General features: G+C 40.9%; 5 protein-coding genes and 1 non-coding gene across 8 annotated transcripts; all 6 read right to left on the bottom strand.

Annotated features, from left to right (window-relative positions):
- Positions 1-6,050: 6,050 nt before the first annotated feature.
- LOC108116555 (nose resistant to fluoxetine protein 6) lies at positions 6,051-8,694 on the bottom strand. The gene is made up of 9 exons (XM_017228493.2): positions 8,423-8,694; positions 8,001-8,367; positions 7,876-7,949; positions 7,612-7,814; positions 7,442-7,554; positions 7,167-7,377; positions 6,925-7,106; positions 6,403-6,868; positions 6,051-6,347 (listed from the first exon to the last, which is right to left on the bottom strand). Exons 1-9 carry the CDS (start codon positions 8,691-8,693, stop codon positions 6,135-6,137), a joined length of 2,100 nt encoding a protein of 699 aa, XP_017083982.1. The 5' UTR covers position 8,694; the 3' UTR covers positions 6,051-6,134.
- Positions 8,695-9,047: 353 nt separating this feature from the next.
- LOC108116563 (nose resistant to fluoxetine protein 6) lies at positions 9,048-11,501 on the bottom strand. Its single transcript, XM_017228502.2, is given in 8 exon segments — positions 9,048-9,344; positions 9,403-9,868; positions 9,925-10,103; positions 10,155-10,365; positions 10,421-10,533; positions 10,590-10,797; positions 10,799-11,168; positions 11,234-11,501. Coding segments are annotated over 8 exon segments (2,061 nt in total). The 3' UTR covers positions 9,048-9,098.
- Positions 11,502-12,903: 1,402 nt separating this feature from the next.
- LOC108116534 (nose resistant to fluoxetine protein 6-like) lies at positions 12,904-15,412 on the bottom strand. The gene is made up of 9 exons (XM_017228472.2): positions 15,139-15,412; positions 14,730-15,087; positions 14,602-14,675; positions 14,338-14,540; positions 14,171-14,283; positions 13,903-14,116; positions 13,668-13,849; positions 13,137-13,608; positions 12,904-13,071 (listed from the first exon to the last, which is right to left on the bottom strand). Exons 1-9 carry the CDS (start codon positions 15,410-15,412, stop codon positions 12,904-12,906), a joined length of 2,058 nt encoding a protein of 685 aa, XP_017083961.2.
- A 278-nt stretch (positions 15,413-15,690) lies between these two features.
- LOC108116573 (nose resistant to fluoxetine protein 6-like) lies at positions 15,691-18,395 on the bottom strand. 3 transcript variants are annotated; one of them, XM_017228514.2, is made up of 9 exons: positions 18,125-18,395; positions 17,739-18,063; positions 17,612-17,685; positions 17,350-17,552; positions 17,182-17,294; positions 16,914-17,127; positions 16,572-16,753; positions 16,038-16,512; positions 15,691-15,971 (listed from the first exon to the last, which is right to left on the bottom strand). In XM_017228514.2, exons 1-9 carry the CDS (start codon positions 18,393-18,395, stop codon positions 15,738-15,740), a joined length of 2,091 nt encoding a protein of 696 aa, XP_017084003.2. In that variant the 3' UTR covers positions 15,691-15,737. The 3 variants fall into 3 exon arrangements, with proteins under 3 accessions (XP_017084003.2, XP_041675439.1, XP_041675438.1); XM_041819505.1 differs by having other exon boundaries at positions 16,038-16,476; XM_041819504.1 differs by having other exon boundaries at positions 16,926-17,127.
- Positions 18,396-18,741: 346 nt separating this feature from the next.
- On the bottom strand, positions 18,742-21,338 carry LOC108116575 (nose resistant to fluoxetine protein 6). Its single transcript, XM_017228516.2, has 9 exons — positions 21,098-21,338; positions 20,668-21,037; positions 20,540-20,613; positions 20,274-20,476; positions 20,094-20,206; positions 19,825-20,035; positions 19,584-19,765; positions 19,054-19,525; positions 18,742-18,987 (listed from the first exon to the last, which is right to left on the bottom strand). Exons 1-9 carry the CDS (start codon positions 21,336-21,338, stop codon positions 18,772-18,774), a joined length of 2,082 nt encoding a protein of 693 aa, XP_017084005.2. The 3' UTR covers positions 18,742-18,771.
- A 2,394-nt stretch (positions 21,339-23,732) lies between these two features.
- On the bottom strand, positions 23,733-23,854 carry Trnal-caa. Its single transcript has 2 exons — positions 23,817-23,854; positions 23,733-23,777 (listed from the first exon to the last, which is right to left on the bottom strand). It is a non-coding gene; the product is annotated as a tRNA-Leu (tRNA).
- Positions 23,855-24,196: the final 342 nt, after the last annotated feature.

The following is a 24,196-nucleotide window of genomic DNA, read 5'->3' as shown; positions in this document are numbered from 1 at the left end:
CTTTTGATTTAAGTTGCATTAAATTAGTTTCCTCACAGCGGCTGATTAATGAGTGCAGCGAACTTTCTGACAGCCCCCAAGTTGCCGCCCAGGAAGTGGGCATGGCATGTGCAAAAAAAAAAAATGAAGAAAAGGTGCGCTCCTACCACAAGCACTTAATCAAAAAGGCAGCGCTGAAAGATGGTGATCAGTGGGCACTTGGCAGATGGCAATTTATGACCAATGGCCGACTGGCCGCGAATGAGTGCAATTTTTTGAGTAAATATTTTTCAAGAAACTTTTCAGCATTGATTTGTGAAATCAACTGGCTTGCTGAGAACAATAATAACAACAAAAGCAAGCAAAGAAAAAATCGTTAAAACACTGTCCATGCATTGCCATGCATAATTTATTACGCCACTCTCGATGCCTGTTAAAGGCAAATCAAAATGCACTTTATTGCACAACGAATGAAATGGAATGAAGCAAAATAATATGCCATTGCCATCATTTTCTCGTCGATTGAAATGCAGAAATGAAATGGCTGGGACGACACTGGTTGGGTGGCTAGGTGGCTGGCCTGTTCTGACCACTTTGGCTATTTGCATAATATTGATTCCATTTGCCAGCCACCCAGCCTCGTAGCCGTCGAACACGGGCCGTAATGTCATTTCGAGTATTTCATGCCCACCCACGATGGAATCACATCACCATCAGCATCCTTGACATGGACTATACAAATAAATTCTGCCCAACAAATTGGGTAAATGGCTGCCCGAGCCATGCCGAGCCGAGCATATGAAAGTCATGAGCCACCACAATCAGAGCCACCACTTGAGCTGCCGTTCTGGAAATTATGCAAATTGAGAGACGGAGGCTGATGAACTGCCGCCTCGAACGGCTTCCAATAGAAAAACGCATTTGGCCGATGTTCGGTAATTAAGAGAGCTCGCCTGCTGGCCAGCTATACTCCTGGCCTTCTGGCCTTTTTGGTCATCGAAAAACGGAACGATAAATGCTAAAATGAGAGCTGCCAGTTGCAGAGCAGGAGGAGCAGGCCGTTCCTAATGAGGTTTCGCTCTCGAAATGCCGAAAACCGGAATCGAGTGGGTTCGTCTTCGCATAGGTCACATATGCCATGATGATCTTGCAACACATCCGGAAACCCAACCAACCCCTCAACCACCCACTTAACTCCCCCGCAGCACTGGTGACATTTGCATGCGAAACTGGCTCGTTACGTTATGAATACCAAAGTTTCGAGAGGCAGGCGTTTTGTGACCCAACAGGAGGTCAGCTGGAAACTGCAGTGGGTCTCCTATTTACGGCCCAAATTAGCGGTCGAATGATGCACTTTGTGCCGTCTCTCTCTGGCTCTTCGGCTCTCTGGCACTTGGGCTCTACGCCACTCTGGCACTGACATGCTCATTCAACTGACAAGGGAGGCCGAGGCCGTGGCTCGCGGATATTAAGCCTTTGATTGATGGCCGCGAAATGTGGTAATAGTTTTCGGACAGCTTCGCTGCAAAATGCTGGGTTGAGGTTGTGCACTGTTTCAATTAGCCAGGCACCCCTTATTTTTGCTGGTAGGGGGGCAGGACAGAGACCCTCTGCTCAAAGGCATCCACATAAAGTGGTTACAAGTATGCGGCAATTAGCATTTAACGAGCACCACATGCCGGCCACAATGGCAGGACACGGCCCAGGACAAGGCAGTGTGTGTCCTCAGACACTGGAGGGAGTCCTGTCGACATAATAATATACACACAACTACAACTAGCAACAACCCCGACACCAACATTGGCAGCAGCAGCAACATCAGCTAAGGGGGAAAAGGACAATGTCATCGACAAAATACTGGAGCCCCCCCTCAGTCACCTCAATCCTCCGGGCGGAAAACTCTTTTGTTGTCCCAGTCAACAATTTGAACCCCTTGCAGCCACGCCCTCAGCCACGGCCAACAAGCAGGCCATCCACCCACAAAAATCCTGATTACTTAACTAAATATGGCAGCTTATGGCGGGACACGGCCAGTAGCCAGTGGCCAGTGGCACTAAACTCTCTGATTTACACGATTTGCATACGCTCAGCCAGAGGCGTAACATTCGAGCGGAGTGCGAGGCTTTAATTAGCATTCACTGGGCTTTATCAGCCACCAGCTGTCCACCTGACCCCGCGAATATCCAATGAAGGCCGGGACAATGGCCAGAAACATTGCTGGAACTGAAGGCTTAAAGTTTCATTAACAACACAAAGGCGGATTTTCACTGGACACTAAAGCTAGACCGTACTTTTCACAGAACGATAATATTTATATATTATATATATGCAGTGACCTCATTATATATAACCATTTTTTCAAGCAAGTCATGCTATTATCTTTAAAGAAATTAATGAATCAATATGACATGTTTTATGGGTGGTAAGCTAGTTTAACTAGAAACTTTAGTTTGACCTATTTAAATCTGATTTGAAAGTTTTTGTGGGTAATATTGTCATTTAATATTTAATAACAATTTTTTCCAACAAAAGGATTTAAATTAACAGACATTATTCCCCATAAATATTAAATTAGACAATCGGTTTTGGTTTCACTAAGCTTGACCATGTTAAGGTCACCCAAAAACCATTTTAATTCCTAGCTTTTCAGCTTAAGAACTTATTTCAAATTCCACTGGAACTTAGGAATATATATCTACCTTTTCTCCTACCTAAATCTACTCTCACGTTAGAAAGTGAAAACCTCAACACGGTTAATTAAGTTTTTCTTGGCCCCAAAATACAATGAAAACTTTCTTTAGTGTCCTACTTAGAGCCCATTCCTTTTTGGCGAGTTCATTAGCATGTCGCGTCTTCAATAATAACTCAGGGCAAAGACAGGCCAAGGCCCTGGGATCCATAGTCTTATCACTGGACTCTTATCTGGGATACATAAATTCCAGGCTCGACTTGGCGTCGGCAAAGTTTCTTGGGGTTTTGTTTTCCAAAGGAGAATGAGTCCTCTTCCTTCGATGGAAGGCGGTGGGGCGCTAATTAAGACACGCAAAGTGCGGCCCTAAGACAAATGGTTCCGTGGCACGTAAGCGGCGCGTCAATCTTAGCCAAGGGCTATGGGACTTGGGCCATGGGCCTCAACTCCAACCATCCCTAGAAACAACAACGCCCGCAGGCTCAGACATTTTCTCAGACTTTGGACATGTTTTGTTCTCGGAAAGTTTGCCAGCAAACTCCCCAGCCGCCGATTTGACGCCTCGTAAAAAATGTCAATGAAGTGATTTATAAAAAAATGGACCCGCCGAACAAATATGCTAATGCTTTTCTGTTAATGAAAGTTTTTAGCCAGCCAATTGTATTCATTTTGGTCATTGAGGGTCAGCGGCTTATTAGCTAGTCTATAATTTTTGGCTTCAGCATAATGACTTCATTTTTTTTTTACCGATTTGGATTGGCGTGCCCGTGAGTTGCACATTAAATTTTAATGCCATATTTTATGCCAGAATTTGCATAAATTTTGTTTTATTTCCTTGTGGGTGTGAGTGTGTGTGTGTGTGGCTACTAATCAAATCAAAAGAGTGACGGGCCTTCCTCTCCCTTCTTTCCATGAATTACTAAACAGACATGCAAACTTCTCTGGAGGTTTTTACTCAAGCCAAAGTCGCTGTCTCCCTCACACACTAATACACATATATATCAATACACCCATACTGTTGGCAATCAGTCATGTGCAAATGTGGTCAAAATAATAGTCATAGTAATAAGGGTAAAGGTAATAATTCTAGACTTACACAACTTTTAGTTACTTTTATATATGAATTCCAAGCTGTTATTTCTGTAAATTCAAATTTCATAAACATTTCCCATTCTTTCGGGAAAAATAAGTAAGTAATTTGCTTTCAAAACGTCTCAGAACTATTATTCTGTGTAGAACTGTAAGTGTTTAGATGTGGTTAGAAAAATAGCAGGGCACGTTGCGCATACGACGCGTTGGCCGTTGGCAGAGGGCCAACAAAACCAAACAACAATGCAGTCTCAGCTAAAAGAACAACAACAATACCAAGAGCCATTGCTCTTTGGGCTCCATTGTTGTTCCTCCTTTGGCTATATTGTATTTTTTCCTTTGGCCGAATAACGGAAGGCGTTCCAAGGAAGGCGCATGTATAATTAGAGCTATGAAGCATGTCCGGTGAAGTTTGGCATTTAAATGTGGCAACAACAACAATAACAACAACAACAACAACAACGGGGGCAACCAGCTGAGGTAGCCAGATCGCCATTTTGCCATTACCAACTTTGAAATTGGGCAGAGCCAAGAGAAGGAGCAGCCATTGTTGTTGCCCAGATATATTTTATAATGCCACAAACATGCACGACTCTCCCAACATGCAAGTGTGTGTACGTGTGAGTGTGTATGTGTTTGTGTTTGTGCACTTCGTTTAGTTTACGTACTGCGCCTCCGCATGCAAACAGGACACGAAGGAGCGAGGAGGATATGGAGCACCCGGAGGACACCCCGTCCAGCCAGGAGAACCTAACCAACCGAATCCCGGGCTTACCAGGCAGAGAGAGCAGGAGTAGGAGCAGGGGCAGGAGCAGAGCCCAGCAGAACAGGAACTTTGTGTGCAACTTTATCTTTTGATTTATACAATAATAAACACAAATGTGCACAAAAGTTCTTTGTACTTTGTTCTTTGCTCTGGCAAAGCGGCAGAGCTCCGAAAGTTAAATCGGGAAATGTTTACATGAACAGTTGACTCCTGCTAATTGGAAGTCCTGTCAAAAGGCGCCTCTCCAAGGATACTACTGTCCTTTGCCCAGCATATTACTACAGCTTATTTCAGGAGACTTATAGTTAAACAAAAATATTTGTAGACTTCCTCCAGCTAGCTGGGTCTCCATTAAGAGATGCACCGAAAACAGCAGAAACACGAAGCCAGATCGATTTTCAATTGTGGCCAACTGGAGTCGGGGCAATTCAATGAATCGTAAGTGGCCCGCTACTCCCACAGAAGTGTGCCTTAACCCATTAAATGCAAGCAACTGCAATCGAACACGCAACCCTTGGCGCAGTCACAAAACGTTAATGCAACTCAGGCAACCAAGCAAGCAGTCTGGCCAACTTTCTTATGCTCTTTAAAGGTTATTGCTTTATTATGGAAGTATATATAGAGCCTGGTCTATGAATATGCAATCATGATGAGTCATTGCGGTTTACAAATATTTAAAAATAAATTCTTAATCAAAGGAAAAAAGTTCAAATACTTCAAAGGAAAACCTTCCTTTTTTCAGTGATATGAAATTGGCAGCACTGCCATCGGAAAGTCGGAGTCACATGCTCCATGCGGGTTACCATGTACTGGCGGTGTCAATGTGGTGCACATTAAGCTTAACACCGCTTAAACGCGAATAGCGCCGAAATGCCACTTTAAGGCGCTGCCTGTAATGGCCGCCAACTCATTCTCATTCTCATTCTCATTCGGTATTCGGCGGAGGCGCCGCGTAATAATGTTAAATGTCAGGTGCATTGCAGCTGTCCCTGGCGCAATCGAAGTGGAAGTGGAAATGGAAGTGGCTATATGGGTATGGATATGGGTATGGGGCTGTGAATGTGGAAGTCGAACCCGGAGTCGAAGCGCACCAGCAGGCACTAATTAAGTTGCCCGCCAGCCGCGTAACTGCCATAAAATATGCGCAGTGGGAATTCGAATTCGGATCCGGATCCAGATCGGTTTGTCGGCCCAGACCCAGGCACAAGCCCATGCCAGACCAGGCCAGGCAGACACTCAGTGCAGTTGCAGTTGGAGTGTTTGGAGTTGCACTGGCAGTGGCAATGGCCACGTAGTTTATGGCATCGGACTAAGCGAAGTCGACGCGAGTCAAGAAGTTCTCCATTTGTTTCCAGACTGAAATTTACACGGGACATGCAACCAAAGAAGTGACGTGGGAGGAGTTCGGATGTGGGTGAATCACCATCAGCAGGAAGCGGAGGAGTCGTAGATAAATGTCTTGCTCAGCCAGGAGCACGGCCAACTACAAGTAGGCCATAAAAATGGGGAAGTAATCAAGTTACTGTGTATGAAACCTTAAAATACATTTATTTACTTAAATTTAACGTATAATTTACGTAAAACTAATTGAAATTCAACAAAATTTAACACCTACTCCGAAACAGGAACTGGTGTTGTTACTTTCAGCTCTTCCAAGTTACCAGGTGCCTTTTCATCTATCTGTGATTTCTTTTCAACAATAGGAGGACTATTTTGTCGCGGTCGCAGGAAATGGTCAATTCCACCGAAAGGTGCCTCAATGAGCAAGTGCATTACATAGGCAAAAAGCACGGTGATACCAAAGGTTGACCAGAAGTTGAGCATCTGCAAAAGAGATAGTTTAATAGTAAAGGAAATACGGCAACTTTTTAAAACTTACAATTCTGTAATCGGAGAAGTACGAATTCGTTCTCATACTTCTGGCATTCACCTCCTGGATGAACATATGCCAAATAAACACGGAATAAGACAGCCTAGAGAGTGGTTGCCACAGCGGGGAGGAGAGGAAACTGTTGGCCAGTCCTCCATACCCTTGCATGCAGGCAAAGACCACCCAGCAAATGGCCATGGACCAGCCCAGTCTGGTGAAAGTGTAATAAAAAGCTTCCGCCAAGGTGGACAAGTCATTACCAGTCCACTTTGCCGAAGGGTAGAGGGCAAAGATCGAGGTAAAGATCATGGCTAAGCAGAGGATCCATCCTGACCACACGGCTACCGAACACAGCTCGAACTTCTTGCCCCTAGTCTTGTGCAGGAAGTAGCCAAAGAGAAATCCTATCAGCCAAGGCGTGGCATGTGTGTGGGTAGCATAATACAAATCCTTCTGGGCACCCAAAGTAAAGTTCCTGGAAAGTAATAAGGTTATTGAAAACTCAACTTATTTACCGAATATTTAACTTACTTTAACAGCAAAGAGTATTCGTTGACCATCATGGTGGCAAAGAGGCAGCCGGAAAGCAAAACTATTAGAACCAAAATACAAGCAGCACCTTTCTTGCCCCATTTGTAGACAGCGTACAGCAGGATCGGGGAGATGATGAATAGTTGCATATCCACCGATAAATACCAGGATTGACCAATGCACTAAAAATAGAACGAAATAAGATATTACATCGTTTCATAATGTAAATGACCAGAACCTACCGAGTACTCGGAGTAGTTGTTTACAAAGAGCAAAGTGAAATACCATTCCTTCTCACAGCCCACTTTGCCCGAGTATCCACCAGCAAAAAGTGGTCCGTCTACTATCATTGGCATAAGTTTCAAAGAGACTAAAATGGCCATTGCCAGGAGGGGAACAATGCGGATTATCCGATGTAGGTACATCAGAGGTACGTTCAGAGAGCCCTTGTTCCTAGAAAGAAATATAATAAATTAATACAAAAAAATAATAAAAGGAGACAAAAATATTAACTTACTTTTCCATTAATCGCAAGGGAATCATAGCCACCAACAAACCGCCGAGCACGAAGAAGGAATCTACTGAGAAGAAGCCATGTAGAATGAAGCTGGCATAGGCTGTCTCTTCCCACTGAAAAGTTCTTAATTTATCAACTTCTGTTTCATAAAACATTAGGGTCTATCTTACCGATACAAAATGGAAAATATTCAAGTTTGCAGAAAGCAGAGCCATAACATATTGATGGCAGTAGATCACCCAAATGAGAGAGAGACAGCGGATTCCATGTAGACAGTCAATCACATTAGGATTTGATTTGCTTTCCACAACACGGAAGAGAGCACGGGAATTAGCTCTCGCCGAGAACACCTTAACCAGAACTGGAAGCTGATCTGAAATGGTTACAAATCATTGTTAATTTTCCATCGGAATGATAAGTTTCTGCTTACTCACCTTGACTCTTCACCAGACAGTAGTCCCACAAGGTAAACAAAGCTACTAGTGAACCCATTATCGATAAGATCACTCTGCAATCTCAAGTGTTAGCCAAAAACTGATTAAGAACTTCGCACACTTACATCATACAAATGGTGAGTCCATCCCAGGGCTCACTTTCGTTTGTCTGGCAGCTGCTATCGCTGATACTCATTGCTGAGGAAGGTATGGTGACATTCAGTATCTGTTTCATCATTTGACCCACAAATGTGTTCATGTGGGATGCCGCACAAGAGGCCGGCAGACAAGTGGCCGTCTTGAAGGTTCCCAGATATGGAATATTGAGTCCCAGCATTTGGGTTAGGGACACTGAGAGGAAGCAGTACTTTCCTTGGATAGTCCTGCCCAGGGTGGTTTCTCTTTGGATGTTAAGGCACTCGTCAAAGTTTCCCAAGTCATAGCTATTGCCGGTTAGTAAACCAGAGGGTATGGTACCCCATGCATCAAACACTATGGTAATACAGTCATTAAAAAGGTTCTAAATTTGGGTTCAAAGATCACTTACTTTTTAATGCCCAATATTGACCACTTTGTAATCCCGTTATCAAAGCAGTCAAGTCACTGAGACACAGTAAATCCTGTTGACTTGGCAATCGGGAGTCCCCAACACTTAAATCTTTCACATCCACATCTTGTAAATGTCCAGCAATCTGAAGTCCAAAGGATCTCAATTGCGAGAATCGCTGAAACTCCGGCAGGACATCTTCATCCTTCAGTTTTTCTGCACTGATAAGGACAAGCCCGCAGAAGAACAAAGCTCCGACGATGTTTACCATGATGGCTGACGTCCTATTAATGGTCTCTATTCGAAAGCAGAACCCCTTTTATACGCGAATTAGCTGGAGATAAGGAGCGTCTACCAAGAAAAGTGTGACATTAGTCATATGATGTTAAATTCTATTGCAAACGCCAGATAAGCTAATCGTTCTCGGTGGCTATCAGTATTAATTTTTTAATCAATACTTAAAGAGTTGGTGTCAATAGATACTGGGTAGATTAAGATGATATCAAGATCGCGGATTATTCAAAATAACCTTATCGCATTCACGTGACACTTGCTCCTGTGGACTCGTGGAATAATCTAATACTCTTCAAGCACATGGAAGGAATAGTCATCATGGGGTTATCGATTCTTTTGATTCAAATTCGTGCAAATTTATTGCTTTTCCAAATTTCACAATCTAATCAGGAGATGTTTGAGAATTTAAGTCAGTGGCTTCCAGTTCTTTTGGTTTGCTTGAGTCAACATCATCGATCTGGGTCTCCTGCACTGGCTCTGAATCATCTTTGATCGGTTTGATTTCTGCAGATGGCTTCTTTTGGGGGCGTAAGAAAATGTCAAGACCACCAATAGGCGCCTCAATCAGCAAGTACAGTAAGTAGGAAAACAGTACAGTGAATCCCATGGTTGACCAGAAATCAAGCATCTGAAAATGGTAATAAAATCGGTGACATAGAAATAAACTTTAAGACCTATAAACTTACCACTTGATAATTCGAGAAGTATGTATTTGTCCTTGCAATCCCTTGGTTTATCCCCTGGATAAAACTGTGCCACATATACACGGAATACGAAAGCCTTGAAAGTGGTTGCCACAGCGGTGAGGAGAGGAAACTATTGGCCAGACTGCCATATCCTTGCATACAGGCAAAGACAACCCAGCAAATAGCCATGGGCCATCCCACTCGGGTGAGTGTATAGAAACATGAAAGCTCTAAAGTGGTTGCCAGCCATGGTTTGCCTGAGTCCATTATCGGAAAGAGGGCAAAGATCGAAGTGAAGAGCATGGCCAGGCAAAGAATCCATCCCGACCAAACAGCTACCCAGTGCAACTTGATCTGCTTTCCCTTGTTCAAGTACAAGAAGTAACCGAACAGAAATCCAATCAGCCAAGGAGCGGCATGGGTATGCGTGTAGAAGTACATTTGCTTTTGTAAAGTTAGATCAAGACTAGGGAATGGGAGGTTAAAAACTTTTCATATATTTCATGCAAGAAGATCACTTACTTCTTTATTGAGTAGTTGTTGACCATCATGGTGGCAAACAGGCAACCGGATAGCAAAACTATCAAAACGAAAATTCCAGCAGCAGCCTTCTTTCCCCACTTATGGAGAGCAAACAAAAAGATTGGAGAGATGAGGAAGAGCTGCATATCCACCGCCAGATACCAGGTATGATCGAGGCACTAAAAAATAGATGTTAAAGATGATCTCCTTTCGAGATATCCTGCACTTACCATATCATCGGCGAAGTTAACCACAAACAGCAAGGTCATATACCAGGTTTTTGCACATGACGATTTGTCATGGGATCCACCAATGAAAAGTGGACCATCCACAAGAACACCCGTAAGTTGGGTGTAGACTAGAATAGCCATGGCCAAAATGGGGAGAATGCGGATCAAGCGGTGAAGATACATCATAGGCACATTAAATCTGCCTTTGTTTCTGATATAAGAAAACAAATTATTAAAAATATTATAGTTTACATTTATAATCCTACCTTTCCATTAATCGCAATGAAATCAAAGAAACCAACAACCCGCCGATAAAGAAAAACGAATCGACTGAAAAAGTTCCTTGCAAAAAGAAACTAGCGAAAGGTCTTTGAATCCACTGAAAATATAAGTTATTTACTAAATATTTTCAAAACTTTATACTCATAAACTTACCGAGAGAAGACTAAATCGATTAATATTTGGAGAATAAAATATGCTCGCATATTGATGAAGGAACAACACCCAGCAGAGGGACATCCCACGAATACCATGAAGGCATTCGATGACATTTGGATTCGATTTATTTTCCACCACGCGGAAAAGAGCTCGGGAATTGGCTCTGGCAGAAAGCAACTTGACAATCCTGGGCAGCTGATCTGTAAATTATAATTATCAATCTAATTTATATTGTTAAAATGGTTAAAGCATTCCAGGGTTCTTTTTCAGAGGTTTGGCAAGTACTGTCACTGATACTCAAGGCTGTGCTGGACATATTCACATTCAAAATTTGATTTATAAAACCATTAATGTAACTGGCCGAACAGGAAGCCGGAAAACAAGTTGCAATTTTCATTTTCACTATGCCTGCCAGTGCACTTTCAACGCCCAGCAATTTACCTGGGTTCACTTCTAAGAAACAATATTTTCCTTGTATGGTATCCTTTTTGATTTTCAGGCACTCGTCGAAGTTTCCCAAATCATATACGTTACCCGTAAATATGCCTGAGGGTATGGAACCCCATGAGTCAATCACTGTTGATAATTACAATGCATCAGTTACAATTTATGTAATCAAACAGATCCACTAGCCAACTAACTTTTCATTGCCCATAATTGGCCGCTTCGAAGAGCCAACATAAGGCTGTACATGTCACTAAGGCACGAATCTTCCCGAGCTGACAATCGGGAATTCAAAGGACTTAAACCGTTTTGGGTTATATTTTTGAAGTATTCGGCGAACTCAGTACCTAGTGGCCTGAGATTTTTAAGGTGCTGAATATCCCGAAGGACACTTTGGTCCTCAGGCCTTAAACAGCTAACTAGGACTAGCCCACTAAGCAGAATATAACTCAATACTTTGACCATGCTAACTGAATTGGTATTGTCTACTCCTAAGCAAACCGGCAGTGTTTATATACTAGAGATAAGTAATCATCGCGATAGTAAAAAAGGTAAAGGTTTTCATAGAGTCCCGACTAAAATATACTGCCCAATGAGCATATATTCGATGCATTTAAACATTTTATGTAAGATTTTTCATTTCTCTTATAGATAACGGACAAAGTATGTATTGAATATTTATCTAGAAATTTATATATATTCAGCGGCTTACCCAACACTATTTCCATACATATTGTACATTTAATTTTTTAATAAGAATTTAAAATAATGTCACAAACAACGTTTAAACCTATTATTATATACCATTACAGAGTGGCTGCGAACTAATCGAGTCATAAAAGGTTTAATTCCGCTGAAGTGACTATCAGCCGTAGTTTATTCAGAATTAAACCACCTGGCGATAAACAACGATTCTTAGATTGTCAAACATTTCCAAGAGCACCGGCTCTTGAGATTTTTGTACAAGTAAGTTGTGAAGTTAGGGGCTTGTTGAATCTTTTCAAGAGAATCGTTAGTTAATCCAAATAAACAGAGCAATAATAATCGACAGCCGCGATCTTAAAATATCCTTTGTACTATCTTTAAGGCCAGCAGATACAGATTTTTCTCTTACGGTTTTCGAATCTTTTATCTTAGATTCGGTTAATCACCTAGAGAGTTAATAACTCAACCATGGCTACCAACTTTGGTAATAAAATTAGTAAATATTTTCAATCAGCTGTGATAAGCAAAACCTACGATAGTAACAAAAAAGTTGCCACTCGTCAAAGTCATTAAAAAAAGCCGAAAGAAGTATAATTCCCATGAAAACGACCGATAGGGTTGAATTACTACGTATTCCGTAGTACTTAGTGGGCCATTTAGGGTCTTATCATAATCACTGATAAGTAATAAATTTGTCAACAACACAGACGGTCATTGTGACTTCCTAATTTTATAATCATTTGGCGACAGTTCATCAATGTTTCCAGGGATCCTATTTATAAACTCATTATAATTTCAATAGAATTCACTTCATCAATAAAGATTAGATCGAAGTCCTTCAGAACTTGGGGGAACTTTCTGCTTGGATTTAGATACACCTATCAGTACTTGTAAATTAGAGGATATAAAAAGGTAAACAACCGAAATGAACCAAGTTAATGAAGAGCCAACAAATCTTGAATTGAAATTTATTTAAGATGGTTTTTATTTGACTTTTGCCAAAATTATATATCACTCTTGTTTTTATTGTTTTTGATTTGATCACCTTTGGGATTCATTCATTCATTGATTTCCAATTAAAATATCTCTTAATGTGTCTTAAATATTATATATTATTATATTATTTTTATAATATTTGTATTCTTAATATACGATCTCTCTTTTATTCAGTTGTCTTCTTTGTACTGGAAGAAGCTCTAACGTTATCTACGCTAGGTTTGTTTTTTGTTTTCAGAAGACTGTCAAATCCTGCCAACGGTCCTTCTATGATAAGGTAAAACACATAAGACATTATAACAGTGAAGCCAAAATCAGACCAAAACTTCAGCATCTATAAGAAAATATATATAAATTAGTAATAATAAACTTCAACACTAAAGTAAGGATAAAACATACTGCTGTGTAGTCCGAGAAATAAGTACTCGTTCTAACGTTTTTGCAATTCACCTCCACGATGAACATGTGCCAGATGTAAACGGAGTAAGAGAGCCTGGAAAGTGGCTGCCACAGTGGAGATGACAGGAAACTATTAGCCAGACCACCATAACCCTGCATACAGGCAAATACTATCCAACATAAAGCAATTGGCCAAGCCAATCGAGTGAGGGTGTAGTATAGGGACTCCTCCAAAGTGGACAACGCTGGAGCACCCCACTTGGATGCCGGATAAAGAGCGAAAAGAGATGTTCCGAACAGGGCTAGGCACATACTCCATCCAGACCACACTGTCAATCTGTTCAGCTGGAACTTTTTGCCCCGATTAAGATGCAAAAAGTAGCCAAACAGGAAGCCAATCAGCCAGGGAGCAGCATGTCTATGGGTGGACTGATAAAGCCTATGGTTAGCCATATCGTTGCCACTTTTTTTCCTGGAGAAGACAAACTGATTAAAAGACTTTAACCAATAATCCTTTAGACTAATAAATACTTGATCAGAAAAGTGTAATGGTTAATCATCATTGTGGCAAACAGACAACCAGATAGCAGGACAATAAGCAAAACTATAACTGCCGCTGCCTTTTTTCCCCATTTGTAGAGAGCGACTAGCAGAATTGGTGAGATTATATACAGCTGCATGTCCACTGCCAAGTACCAGGAATGACTAAGGCACTGAAAATAGTAAAAATTTGTAACTTTCCTGAGTAGTTAATATTCTAACTTACTATATCCGTTGTGGCATAGTTCTGAATAAATAGCAAGGTCCAAAACCAGCCCTTCTCACAAGACTTGGTTTCACTGTAGCCACTGTAAAAAAGAGGGCCACCTGAGACCAGGGGCATTAGCTTCATGTAGATCAAGATGGCCATGCCCAAAACGGGTAGAATTCGTACCAAACGATGAAGATACATCAATGGTGCATTAAGTTTGCCCTTGGTTCTACAAAATAATTACTTTAAATTGATAAAAATATATGCATTTAAAATATTTTACTTATCCATTGACCGCAGAGCAATCATGGCCACCAATAAGCCACCCAAAAAGAAAAATGAATCCACAGAGAATACACCATGTAGGATAATATTGCTGAAAGGTTTCTCTACCCACTGGAAGGGAAAATAATATTATTAAAATTATATTTAAATAGCGTATTGTCTTACCGTATACACATGTGCCAGATTGATATTTGGCATGGTGCTAAAATACAAGTTAACATGGGAGTAAACCACCCAAATAATGGACATGCAACGGATGCCATGCAGACATTCTATAACATTTGGGTTAGATTTACTCTCAGCAATGCGAAACAAAACTCGGGAGTTAGATCTAGCTGAGAAGGCCTTAACTAGAGGTGAAAGTTCATCTGGAAAAAGAAGATACTTTCAAATGAACTCCAAAACTAAGCCAATTTTTGGGATACCCACCTTGATTTTTACACAGAAAATAGTCGTATAGAGTGAAGAAAGTCACGACAGAAAACATCAAGGATATGGTTACTCTGTGAAGTATAAAGTGAATATTCTGTAAAGGTGACGGTTTTAGTTAAACTTACACAGTAAATATTGTCAAGCCATCCCAGGGCTTGCCATCTATTGTCTGGCAAGTGGCTTCATTTATACTTAAGCTTGAATTTAAGCCAAAAAATTGCTGAAAAAGTTTCCCCACTAATCCTTCCATTTGGGCAGCAGAACACGAGGCAGGAAAGCAAGTTGCTATATTGACTGGCTTTACATCCAAAGCAGGAATTCCAAGTACTCCGCCTAACGAAGCCGAGAGAAAGCAGTACTTTCCTTGAATAGAATGACTGCTTGAGATCTGCTTATTGATATTGAGACACTCATCATAGTTGCCCAAATCATAAAAGTTGCCATACAGGAGTCCCGAAGGAATGGAACCCCATGAATCGATCACTGAAAATGTAAATGTTAAACGAAAGTTCGATTTCTAATAAATTTACAAACTTTTCATTGCCCAATAATTTCCAGCTGACAAACTCTGCATCAGTAGTAACATGTCAGCCAGGCACATTGATTCCCCTTCTCTTGGCAATGCTGTATCAAAGTTGAAGTCCAAATCTTTGCCAGAAACATTTTGATAGTGTTCTGCAAACTCTATGCCCAGTGGACGAAGCTGCTTTAATCGCTGGAACTGCTTTAAAAGACCTATATCCTTAGGATCTGCGGCCGCAACGAGAACCACTCCGCAGAAGAAAATAATAGTAACAACTTTGGCCATTCTAGCTCGATTGACCGATTATAGCACCTGTTTTCGGTTTTATTTCGCAGAAGTCTAATATGTAATCTGGGGATAAGATTAGAACGAAATAACAGTAGACATCTAGACAGTTTATTTCGCATTTTAAGCTCGCCGACTTCCCCGATATGAGCAATCAGTTAAGCTTCTCGGTAGTAGTAATTGTTATCAAAAAGCGTTAATCGTTATGTTGATTTACTATCATGCCGCCTGATATTGAACTTTTATAAAACGGCTAATGAACCAACACTTAAAGAAAATAGTTTGCAAAAAGGTTTTAATATTTATTCTTTTCGTGCTTTTTGCTTTATTTGGGCGGATCGGAAACAGTCATTGGGTTTGTTTCAGTCTCTTTACAATCTTCGGGATCTTTCGTCTCTTCAACTTCCTTATGAGATATAAGATTCGATTGATTAGCAACAGCGGATGACCTTTGGGGCCGCAAACAACTTTCAAATCCAGATAAAGGAGCTTCGATGAGAAGGTACAGAAGGTAGGACATCAGTGCTGTATATCCTAAGTCAGACCAAAAGCGTTCCATCTAAAGAAATAATTAAAGGAAAATTATAAATCACTTGTATTTTGTTTATATTTTTATGTAACCTACCACAAAGTAGTTCGAGAAGTATGTGTTAGTCCTGACATTTCTGCTGTTCACCTCTTGGACGAACATGTGCCAAATGTACATAGAGTAGGAGAGTCTTGAGAATGGTTGCCACAAGGGAGATGATAGGAAACTATTAGCCAAACCACCATAACCCTGCATGCAAACAAAGATCACCCAGCAAATGGCCAATGGCCAAGCCACTCTGGTAAGGGTGTAGTAAAGGGATTCCTCCAGAACAGGCAGAGGTGGAGCACTCCACTGTGCTGCTGGATAAAGAGCGAAGATCGAGGTGAAGAGCATTGCCAGGCTAAGAATCCAACCCAACCACACAACTGGTCGACTCAGCTGGAACTTTTTTCCACGATTCAGATGAAGAAAATAACCAAATAGGAATCCTATGAGCCAGGGGGCAGCATGGTTATGGGTGGCCAAGTACAGCCTTTGGTTGGGAATCCCGTCGTCCTCACCACCATTTCTTAACAGTGAAGATATATATTAGAAACACAACATTTGACTTAAACAGGGAACTCTTACTTAATAAGCAGCGAATAGTTATTAACCATTTGAGTGACAAAAAGGCAACCGGATAGCAAAACCACAAGTACTGCAATCCCAGCAGCTGCCTTTTTGCCCCATTTGTAAAGAGCAATCAAGAGGATTGGTGAGATGATAAAAAGCTGCATGTCTACTGCCAAGTACCAAGTGTGATCCAGACACTAAAATATTATAAATAGAAAATCTCTATCATTATTTACCATCTAATTATTATCAACCATTATCATTTAAACATTTTGATAAGAGTATTTATCAGGTTATCTCTTAGTAGTTACCATGACGAATCTGATTAACGATTACATATTATATTACAATACTCACAATATCCAGTACTGCATAATTCTGAATGAAGAGCAGGGTCCAGAACCATCCCTTTTCGCAGTACTCCTTGCCATGGTAGCCGCTCTTGAACATTGGTCCTCCACTGATCACTGGCATCATTCTCATATAGATAAGAATGGCCATTGCTACGACGGGCCAAATGCGTATTAACCGATGCAGATACATCAGAAAAGGGTTTAGTTTTCCACCAGATCTGCAAAGAACTTCAATATTAGAATAGGTTTTACGAAACACTTGATAGACCTACTTCTCCATCGAACGTAAAGCAATCATGGATACTAACAACCCTCCAAGGACGAAGAAAGAGTCTACTGAGAAGTATCCATGTAGTATAAAACTGGCAAAGGGTCTCACGGCCCACTAAAATAAATATATTACAAAATTATAAATATATTTTAAGTTAACTTATACTTACCGACCATATTTCAGCCGTATTTATGTTTGGTGCGGTTAAAGTAAATATATACTCATGGGAGAAGATAACCCAAATGAGGGACATGCAGCGGATGCCATGAAGGCATTCAATCACGTTTGGGTTTGATTTGTTCGGAACAATACGGAAGAGTGTCCTTGAATTGGCCCTGGCAGAAAAAGCCTTAACCACAACTGGAATATTTTCTAAAAAATAAGACATTGACTTAAAAACTTATCTGCACAGCAATCCTTTAAGAACTCACTCTGATCCCCCCACAGGAAGTAATCGAAAATTGAAGCCAATATCACAAGGACATTCATCACAGACAAGATCACACTTAAATCAAAAAAGTTAAACCAACTTCGGTCATACGTTACGAGCTTTCTTACATGGTGATAATAGTCAATGCATCCCAAGATTCAATTTCACTTGTTTGACAGGTTTCGTCACTGATTTTCATATTTAAACTGGAGGTATTAAAGTTAAGTATCTTTTCTAAAAGTTGCTTCACAAAGGGCTCCATTTGTGTAGATGAACATGAGGCCGGAAAGCAAGTTGCAATTCTTAGACCACTGGTTATGAGAAAGCAATACTTTCCACTTATTTTCTGTTTCCCAATTACTTGACTTATTGAGAGGCATTCATCAAAGTTTCCCAGGTCAATGGTATTGCCGGTGTACAGTCCAGAGGGTATGGAACCCCAAGAGTCTATCACTGATAGAAAACCGAAATTAGCACTTTTATTGTAGGAAATTTCTTATTTGGAATCACTCACTCTTTAATGCCCACTTCTGGCTGGAAGATAGTCCATTCATTAGAGCTGCTAACTGCGCCAGGCATATCACGTCATCTTCTCCAGCAATCTTGGAGTCGGAGAAGCCGAAGTTCTCCAGTGAAACATTTTGAAAGTACTCAGAAAATTCCACTCCCAGCGGCCGAAGCTGTTTAAGATTTTCGTATTCTTTCCGGCCATCAGAATTAGAATCCGTACCGGCACTAATTACGACCAATCCGTAGAGCAATAAAACGCTAATAACGTTAACCATTATAATTCGCTTTCGATTGAAAGCTTTCAGACCGTATACCCTGATTTATATGGCAAATGGCAACCTTTAGATAAGCGTTATCTGCAAATATGACAGCCGATTAGGAAATACTTAATGTGGGGTAACGGTTACCCCGGTTATGTTCTACAATAGACATTTCCATAAGAAAAGCTTTGATATTGTTTATTATTTAGGCTAAAGTAAACGCTCTTCATGTTCATAATCTCAACTTGAGTGACTTCTTTGCCTTAAAATAAGCGTAATTCTTAAGAAATCTGTTTCCATATAAAATGTTTACTTGAATATGTTTTTATATTTACTATCAATTCAACTTATAGATTAGCTAACAAAATTTAACTAACTAAAAATAAAAATGCTAATCAGTTCGGGCCTCGAGTTTACTTTCGGCTTCATCACCATTAGTCTTGTGCTCCACAACGGAAGTTAGGATTGGTTGAACGGCAGAAGGGGGTTTCACATTGCCAGTGGGTCTCCAAAGAGCATCTAGACCACCGATTGGTGCCTCAATAATCAGATACAAAACATAGGACATGACGAGACTGATCCCAAAGTCTGACCAAAAGTTGAGCATCTACGAAGATATAGACATATAAGTTAAAGACCAAAAATTTAAATTCCGACGAAGTTTATAACTCACCACTGTGTAAGTTGAGAAGTAAGTGCTGGTCCTAACATTCCGGCTGTTAACCTCCTGGACGAACATGTGCCAAATGAAGACGGAGTACGAGAGCCTAGAGAGTGGCTGCCACAAGGGAGTGGAAAGAAAACTGTTGGCCAGGCTGCCATAACCCTGCATACAGGCGAAAACCACCCAGCACATGGCCAAGGGCCAAGCCAGACGAGTGAAGGTGTAGTAAACAGATTCCTCCACAGTTGACAGAGGGGGGGCACTCCACTTTCCAGATGGATAGAGGGCAAAGATCGAGGTGAAGATCATGGCCAGACTGAAGAGCCAACCAGACCAAACAACCAAACGACTCAACTCGAACTTCCTGCCACGATTTAAGTGCAGGAAGTAGCCGAACAGGAATCCAATCAGCCAAGGAGCAGCATGTGTATGTGTGGCCAAATACAACTTTGAATTGGCTTCATCATCGCCACCGCCATTCCTGCAAAGTAAAGGTCTCAATAAAGTGACTGTCAAATCAAGTCTATTCAAGGACATACTTAATACTCATCGAGTAATGATTGACCATCTGGGTGGCAAACAGGCAACCAGAAAGCAAAACCACAAGTACAACAATGCCAAAGGCCGCCTTCTTGCCCCATTTGTAGAGGGCAATCAGGAGGAGTGGGGAGAGGATATACAGTTGCATGTCCACTGCTAAATACCAGGATTGATCGAGGCACTGAAAGGAAGTATGTTTAATATTGAAAGAGATAGGTCACCATTAGAGGTACTAACCACACTCTCCGTTGCATAGTTCTGGATGAAAAGCAAGTCCCAGTACCAGCCATTGATACACTGCTCTTTGCCATGGAATCCACTTTTGAAAAGAGGACCACCACTGACCACTGGCATGAGCTTAACGTAGATCAAGATAGCCATAGCTAGGACGGGAAGGATGCGAATAATACGATGCACATACATCATTGGAACATTTAGTTTTCCCTTGGTCCTGCAGCAAATTAACAAATTAAATTATCAAACTAAAATAAGTAAATATGTTTACTTACTTTTCCATGGTACGCAGAGCAGTCATGGACACTAGCAAGCCACCAATAAAGAGAAACGAATCCACTGAGAAATAACCATGAACGAAAAAACTTGCCATGGGCTTCTCCAGCCACTGTAAAAGTTTATAAATATTTACTTTATAGTGAGTTGTTAATGCAAATACTAAGGCATAAACTTACTTCAAGCGCGTAAGTAAAGTTGATGTTTGGCGATATCAGAGAGTACATATGTTCATGTAGAAAAACCACCCAAATGAGAGACATGCAGCGGATTCCATGGAGGCAGTCAATAACGTTGGGATTGGAAGTGCCATCTACAAGGCGGAAAAGAGCTCGAGAGTTGGCCCTAGCTGATATGATCTTTACCAAAGCAGGAAGTTGTTCTAAAAAAAAAAGTTTAAATTAACTTTTTTTTTTGCTTTTAGATTTTCTTAAGAAAAACTTACTCTGATTTTCACACAGAAAGTAATCGTAAAAAGTGCAACAACCTACTATTAAAGTCAGCACAGACAGAATCACACTGCAATTTAAATTTTAAATATTATAAATATAGTTTAAGCTCCTGTTAACTTACACTGTGAAAATCGTAAGGCCATCCCAGGGCTCGGGATCACTTGTTTGGCAACCCTCTTCATCAATGGTTATATCTACACTTTTTGTCAAGTTGAATACATTTTGATATAATTGCCCTGCATAGTTTTCCATCTGAGTTGCCGAACAGGAAGCCGGGAAACATGAGGCAATCTTGATCTGCATGCTTTCCAAGGAAGCAATACCGGTGTCCAGGACATCCTTAAGGGGCACAGCCAGGAAACAATATTTGCCCTGGATCGTTTGACTGCTGCTGATCTCTTGATGAATGCTGAGACACTCATCGAAGTTTCCGAGATTGTAAAAGGTGCCATAAAGCAGGCCCGAGGGTAGGGAACCCCAAGAATCAAGCACTGAGGGATTTCAAAATGTATCAGTTATAAAATCAAATTAAATTATGTAATCTCACTTACTCTTGAGTGCCCAGTAACTGCCCGATTTCAGCCCGCTAAAGAGCTCTGCCATATCCTCTAGGCATTTGGTGTCATCAGTAGCAACAGCTCGTGTGTCTATCTTATCATAGTCAATATTCTTGGGCAGCGTTGCCTGGAGAAGTCCAAGACGATGATGAACAGACTGGAGCTCCTCCCTTAACTGGTCAGCACCGACTAGTCCCAGTCCGCAAAGGAACAAAATAGCAATACCGTTGACCATGTTAATTCGCTTAGGTTTGATTGCTTTTGGCCGAGTTTCAAATGCTTTTATATGACAACACTCTTGGCGTAATCTTGCGATAAGCGTTATCAACGGGTATCCCAATGGGTATCGCTTAGAGGAAAAACCCTTGGGGCCTGGCCAAACTCATGGGAACATCCCTGATAATTCGCAATCGTTTTAAATTTGCAGATAGCCAGAAACCAAAATGATGCGGTTTGGTGATTTCTTTCTTCTACGAGGTTGAGTGTTGGGTTTCCCTAATGAATTTCCATTTTCAAGTATTTCTTATCAAAATTAACAACTTTTTGTGGGTTTTTAATATTTTACACTTTCTCTTTCTCAATAAATCATCTACAAAAGAAGGGAAAGTGAATCAGTTTTGAAAATACAATTTTCCAACCAGGAAAACATCCCCAAACTTCAATGAGAATTCCTCCAAGTCGTCACACTTTCTCCACTCATTCGAAAGCTTTCTTTTTTTGTACACAGCTTGAGCCCGACGTAAACCTATTAAATATTTTTTCCCAATAATTTTCAAAGCATTAGCTCATCATCAATTTGCTGCTTTGTGAAATTGGCAGCAATCACGTTATGCTCACCCAGCCACGCCCCCCAAAAACACACACAAACACATATATACATTGCAGAGAGGAAAGAGGGAAAAATAGGGAAAAGCAAACACACACACACTGTGGATATAGACACAAACCCACCTATACTTAAGCACATTTGCTTAATTTTCGAAATGAGTTCGCATGACTTACAACCACCCACCAACCGCCCAGTACCCCGCATCTATCATCCAGTATCCTTTATGGCCGACTCTTCTTTCGCCTTTGACGCTGGGTCTCTGAGTCATTCGTTTGCTTTCTCGTTGATTAAATACGGAAATTGTTTGACTTTAGTTAGGCGCATGCAATTAATTAAATTAGAGCACCCGAAAAACCATCAAACAAGCGGGACATTCGATGAAAAGAGTTCAAAGTGAAGCATGACTCTAAAAAACATGAAGGAACATAGCTTTGTTGTAAATCAAATGTTTTGTGTAGCAGCAATAACATTTTAAAAGCACGTTAAAAACATCCTTTTGCCATAACATGTTGTTATGAAACATGATACATTCATCCTTCAATATGACGTTGTATCTTTAAATTTATGCCTTTCATTGTTGAAAGGCACGAAAAGGCATTGAAGATCTCCGGGTTGGATTTCAGGGCGTTTATTGAAATTGAATAATCATTTTGTTGTGGCGGGCTGGACTTCATGCAAATTTCAATTTAGCCAGGGACAAAGAACAATCCCTGCCAGCTCCTTGGTTCCTTTCAGCGGGGGGGGTTGAGGGTTTACGACTTTATTTCATGACAGATTGTCATTTCGGGTGGCGAAAAGTGTAACACGCCAATCCCCGGTTGGCATAATGAGGGAATGGCGTTTTTCCATCATATTTTATTGGGCCAAGGAGCTAAGGAGCTGCGCTATTCATCATGTATCCGCGCATATGAAACCCATTTTAATGCGAAGGCAACCCCCAAAACTCCATACAATCGTGGCAGACGCGGCACGTGCCATAAAGCGGCGTGGCCAATAAAGTCGGTGCCGTTCGGGGCGATAATAAACATGCTAATGCCCATTAAGAGGCGAGTTTGAATTGAAAATCCCCAGAAATTAATGCCAGCGTCGACGTAACGTGGCTTTAGTTAATTGAACATGTCGACCGTGTAAATGCATAATTAAATTACTTCAACTTTAACTAAATCGCACACACGGCTGGACAGAAAGGTGCGCTTAAATACTTCATTAGAAGCAATTCATTTGTTTAAACGGCTGGGAAAAGAGCGTGTGCCACATAATTGAATGCACTGCCTGCTGCATGCTGCATACTGCATGCTGCACAACTGTCTACCGGTCCATGTAATTACGTTAATTGGCCTCAAATGCTATTAAATGTTTACAAAACAGAAAGGACATGCAATTATGTCAAGAGCACAACTAAAAACAGTTTAAATATAATTCAAAAATGCATACAACAAAGTTTTACATTTGCAATAAGCGAAAAGCAAGTGGATGTAGATTTTACGTTTCGCATACAATTATTAATAATTGCGGAAAATTAATTGCATTAAAAACTGGGATTTTGGTAACGCAAGCTTTTGCAAATGATAAATATCAGTTTTGGTGGTTGGAAGTTAAAGAATATATTTTCATAACAGAGTAAAAGTTGATATATTACCTAAAAGTTTAGAAAAATAGAATACATTTTAGACCCTTAAGGTGATCAATAATATAATTACATTACATTTAAAGTTCTAAATACCCTTTTATAAGAAAGGTATCCCAGCGAAAGTTTTTTTAACATTTTTTATTTAAAAAAAAAAATAAAAAAAAAATCTTTGTCAGAAGTGGGATTCGAACCCACGCCCTCAGAGAGGACCAGAACGCTCACAACGCCCTTCTGAGAAGGGCAAAGCTGAATGCCTTGAGTCTGGCGCCTTAGACCGCTCGGCCATCCTGACATGTTGCGAGCGAGCGTGCTAAAACCAGTCCAAGAGCTACGGCAATGGGTTGCCAGTTAAAATTGAGGAGTTTTGTGAATCTTCAGGGTGGGTTATTAACTTCTGTTGCTACGATGATGGTGATGATGATGATGATGGAGCGGTGGGCTAAAAGCAATACCGCAAACACACATTTTCACACCCAACGTCGCATGTCTAGGAGCTATTTATAGACTGCCCCCACTCTGGCTCTCTGTACCCATCTCCCTCTCTTGCAAAGCTCGCGTGTGTGTGCTTTTCTGCTGGGGGAGAGTTGAAAAGTGGCTCTTTAATGGAGCACATTGCATACTTTCGGGCACAAAT

This window comes from Drosophila eugracilis, unplaced genomic scaffold (genome assembly GCF_018153835.1).
Source record: "Drosophila eugracilis isolate 14026-0451.02 unplaced genomic scaffold, ASM1815383v1 contig_75, whole genome shotgun sequence".
Taxonomy (NCBI): Eukaryota; Metazoa; Arthropoda; class Insecta; order Diptera; family Drosophilidae; genus Drosophila; species Drosophila eugracilis.
The sequence above is the reverse complement of the archived record's forward strand: the minus strand, read 5'-3'. Positions and strand labels throughout refer to the sequence as shown.

Coding starts and splice junctions, on each gene's coding strand:
- LOC108116555 (XM_017228493.2), bottom strand. CDS start 8,693: ATGGTAAACATCGTCGGAGCTTTGTTCTTCTGCGGGCTTGTCCTTATC. Junction 7,378..7,441: donor CCCTTGCGATTAATGGAAAA/GTAAGTTAATAT, acceptor ATTTCTTTCTAG/GAACAAGGGCTCTCTGAACG. Junction 7,107..7,166: donor ACAACTACTCCGAGTACTCG/GTAGGTTCTGGT, acceptor TTCTATTTTTAG/TGCATTGGTCAATCCTGGTA.
- LOC108116534 (XM_017228472.2), bottom strand. CDS start 15,412: ATGGCCAAAGTTGTTACTATTATTTTCTTCTGCGGAGTGGTTCTCGTT. Junction 13,609..13,667: donor CATTACACTTTTCTGATCAA/GTATTTATTAGT, acceptor TGTCTTCTCCAG/GAAAAAAAGTGGCAACGATA. Junction 13,072..13,136: donor ATTTCTCGGACTACACAGCA/GTATGTTTTATC, acceptor ATTTTCTTATAG/ATGCTGAAGTTTTGGTCTGA.
- LOC108116573 (XM_017228514.2), bottom strand. CDS start 18,395: ATGGTTAACGTTATTAGCGTTTTATTGCTCTACGGATTGGTCGTAATT. Junction 17,686..17,738: donor GCATTGACTATTATCACCAT/GTAAGAAAGCTC, acceptor TTTTGATTTAAG/TGTGATCTTGTCTGTGATGA. Junction 15,972..16,037: donor ACTTCTCGAACTACTTTGTG/GTAGGTTACATA, acceptor TTATTTCTTTAG/ATGGAACGCTTTTGGTCTGA.
- LOC108116575 (XM_017228516.2), bottom strand. CDS start 21,338: ATGGTCAACGGTATTGCTATTTTGTTCCTTTGCGGACTGGGACTAGTC. Junction 20,477..20,539: donor CTTTCTGTGTGAAAATCAGA/GTAAGTTTTTCT, acceptor TTTTTTTTTTAG/AACAACTTCCTGCTTTGGTA. Junction 19,526..19,583: donor CATTACTCGATGAGTATTAA/GTATGTCCTTGA, acceptor TTTACTTTGCAG/GAATGGCGGTGGCGATGATG.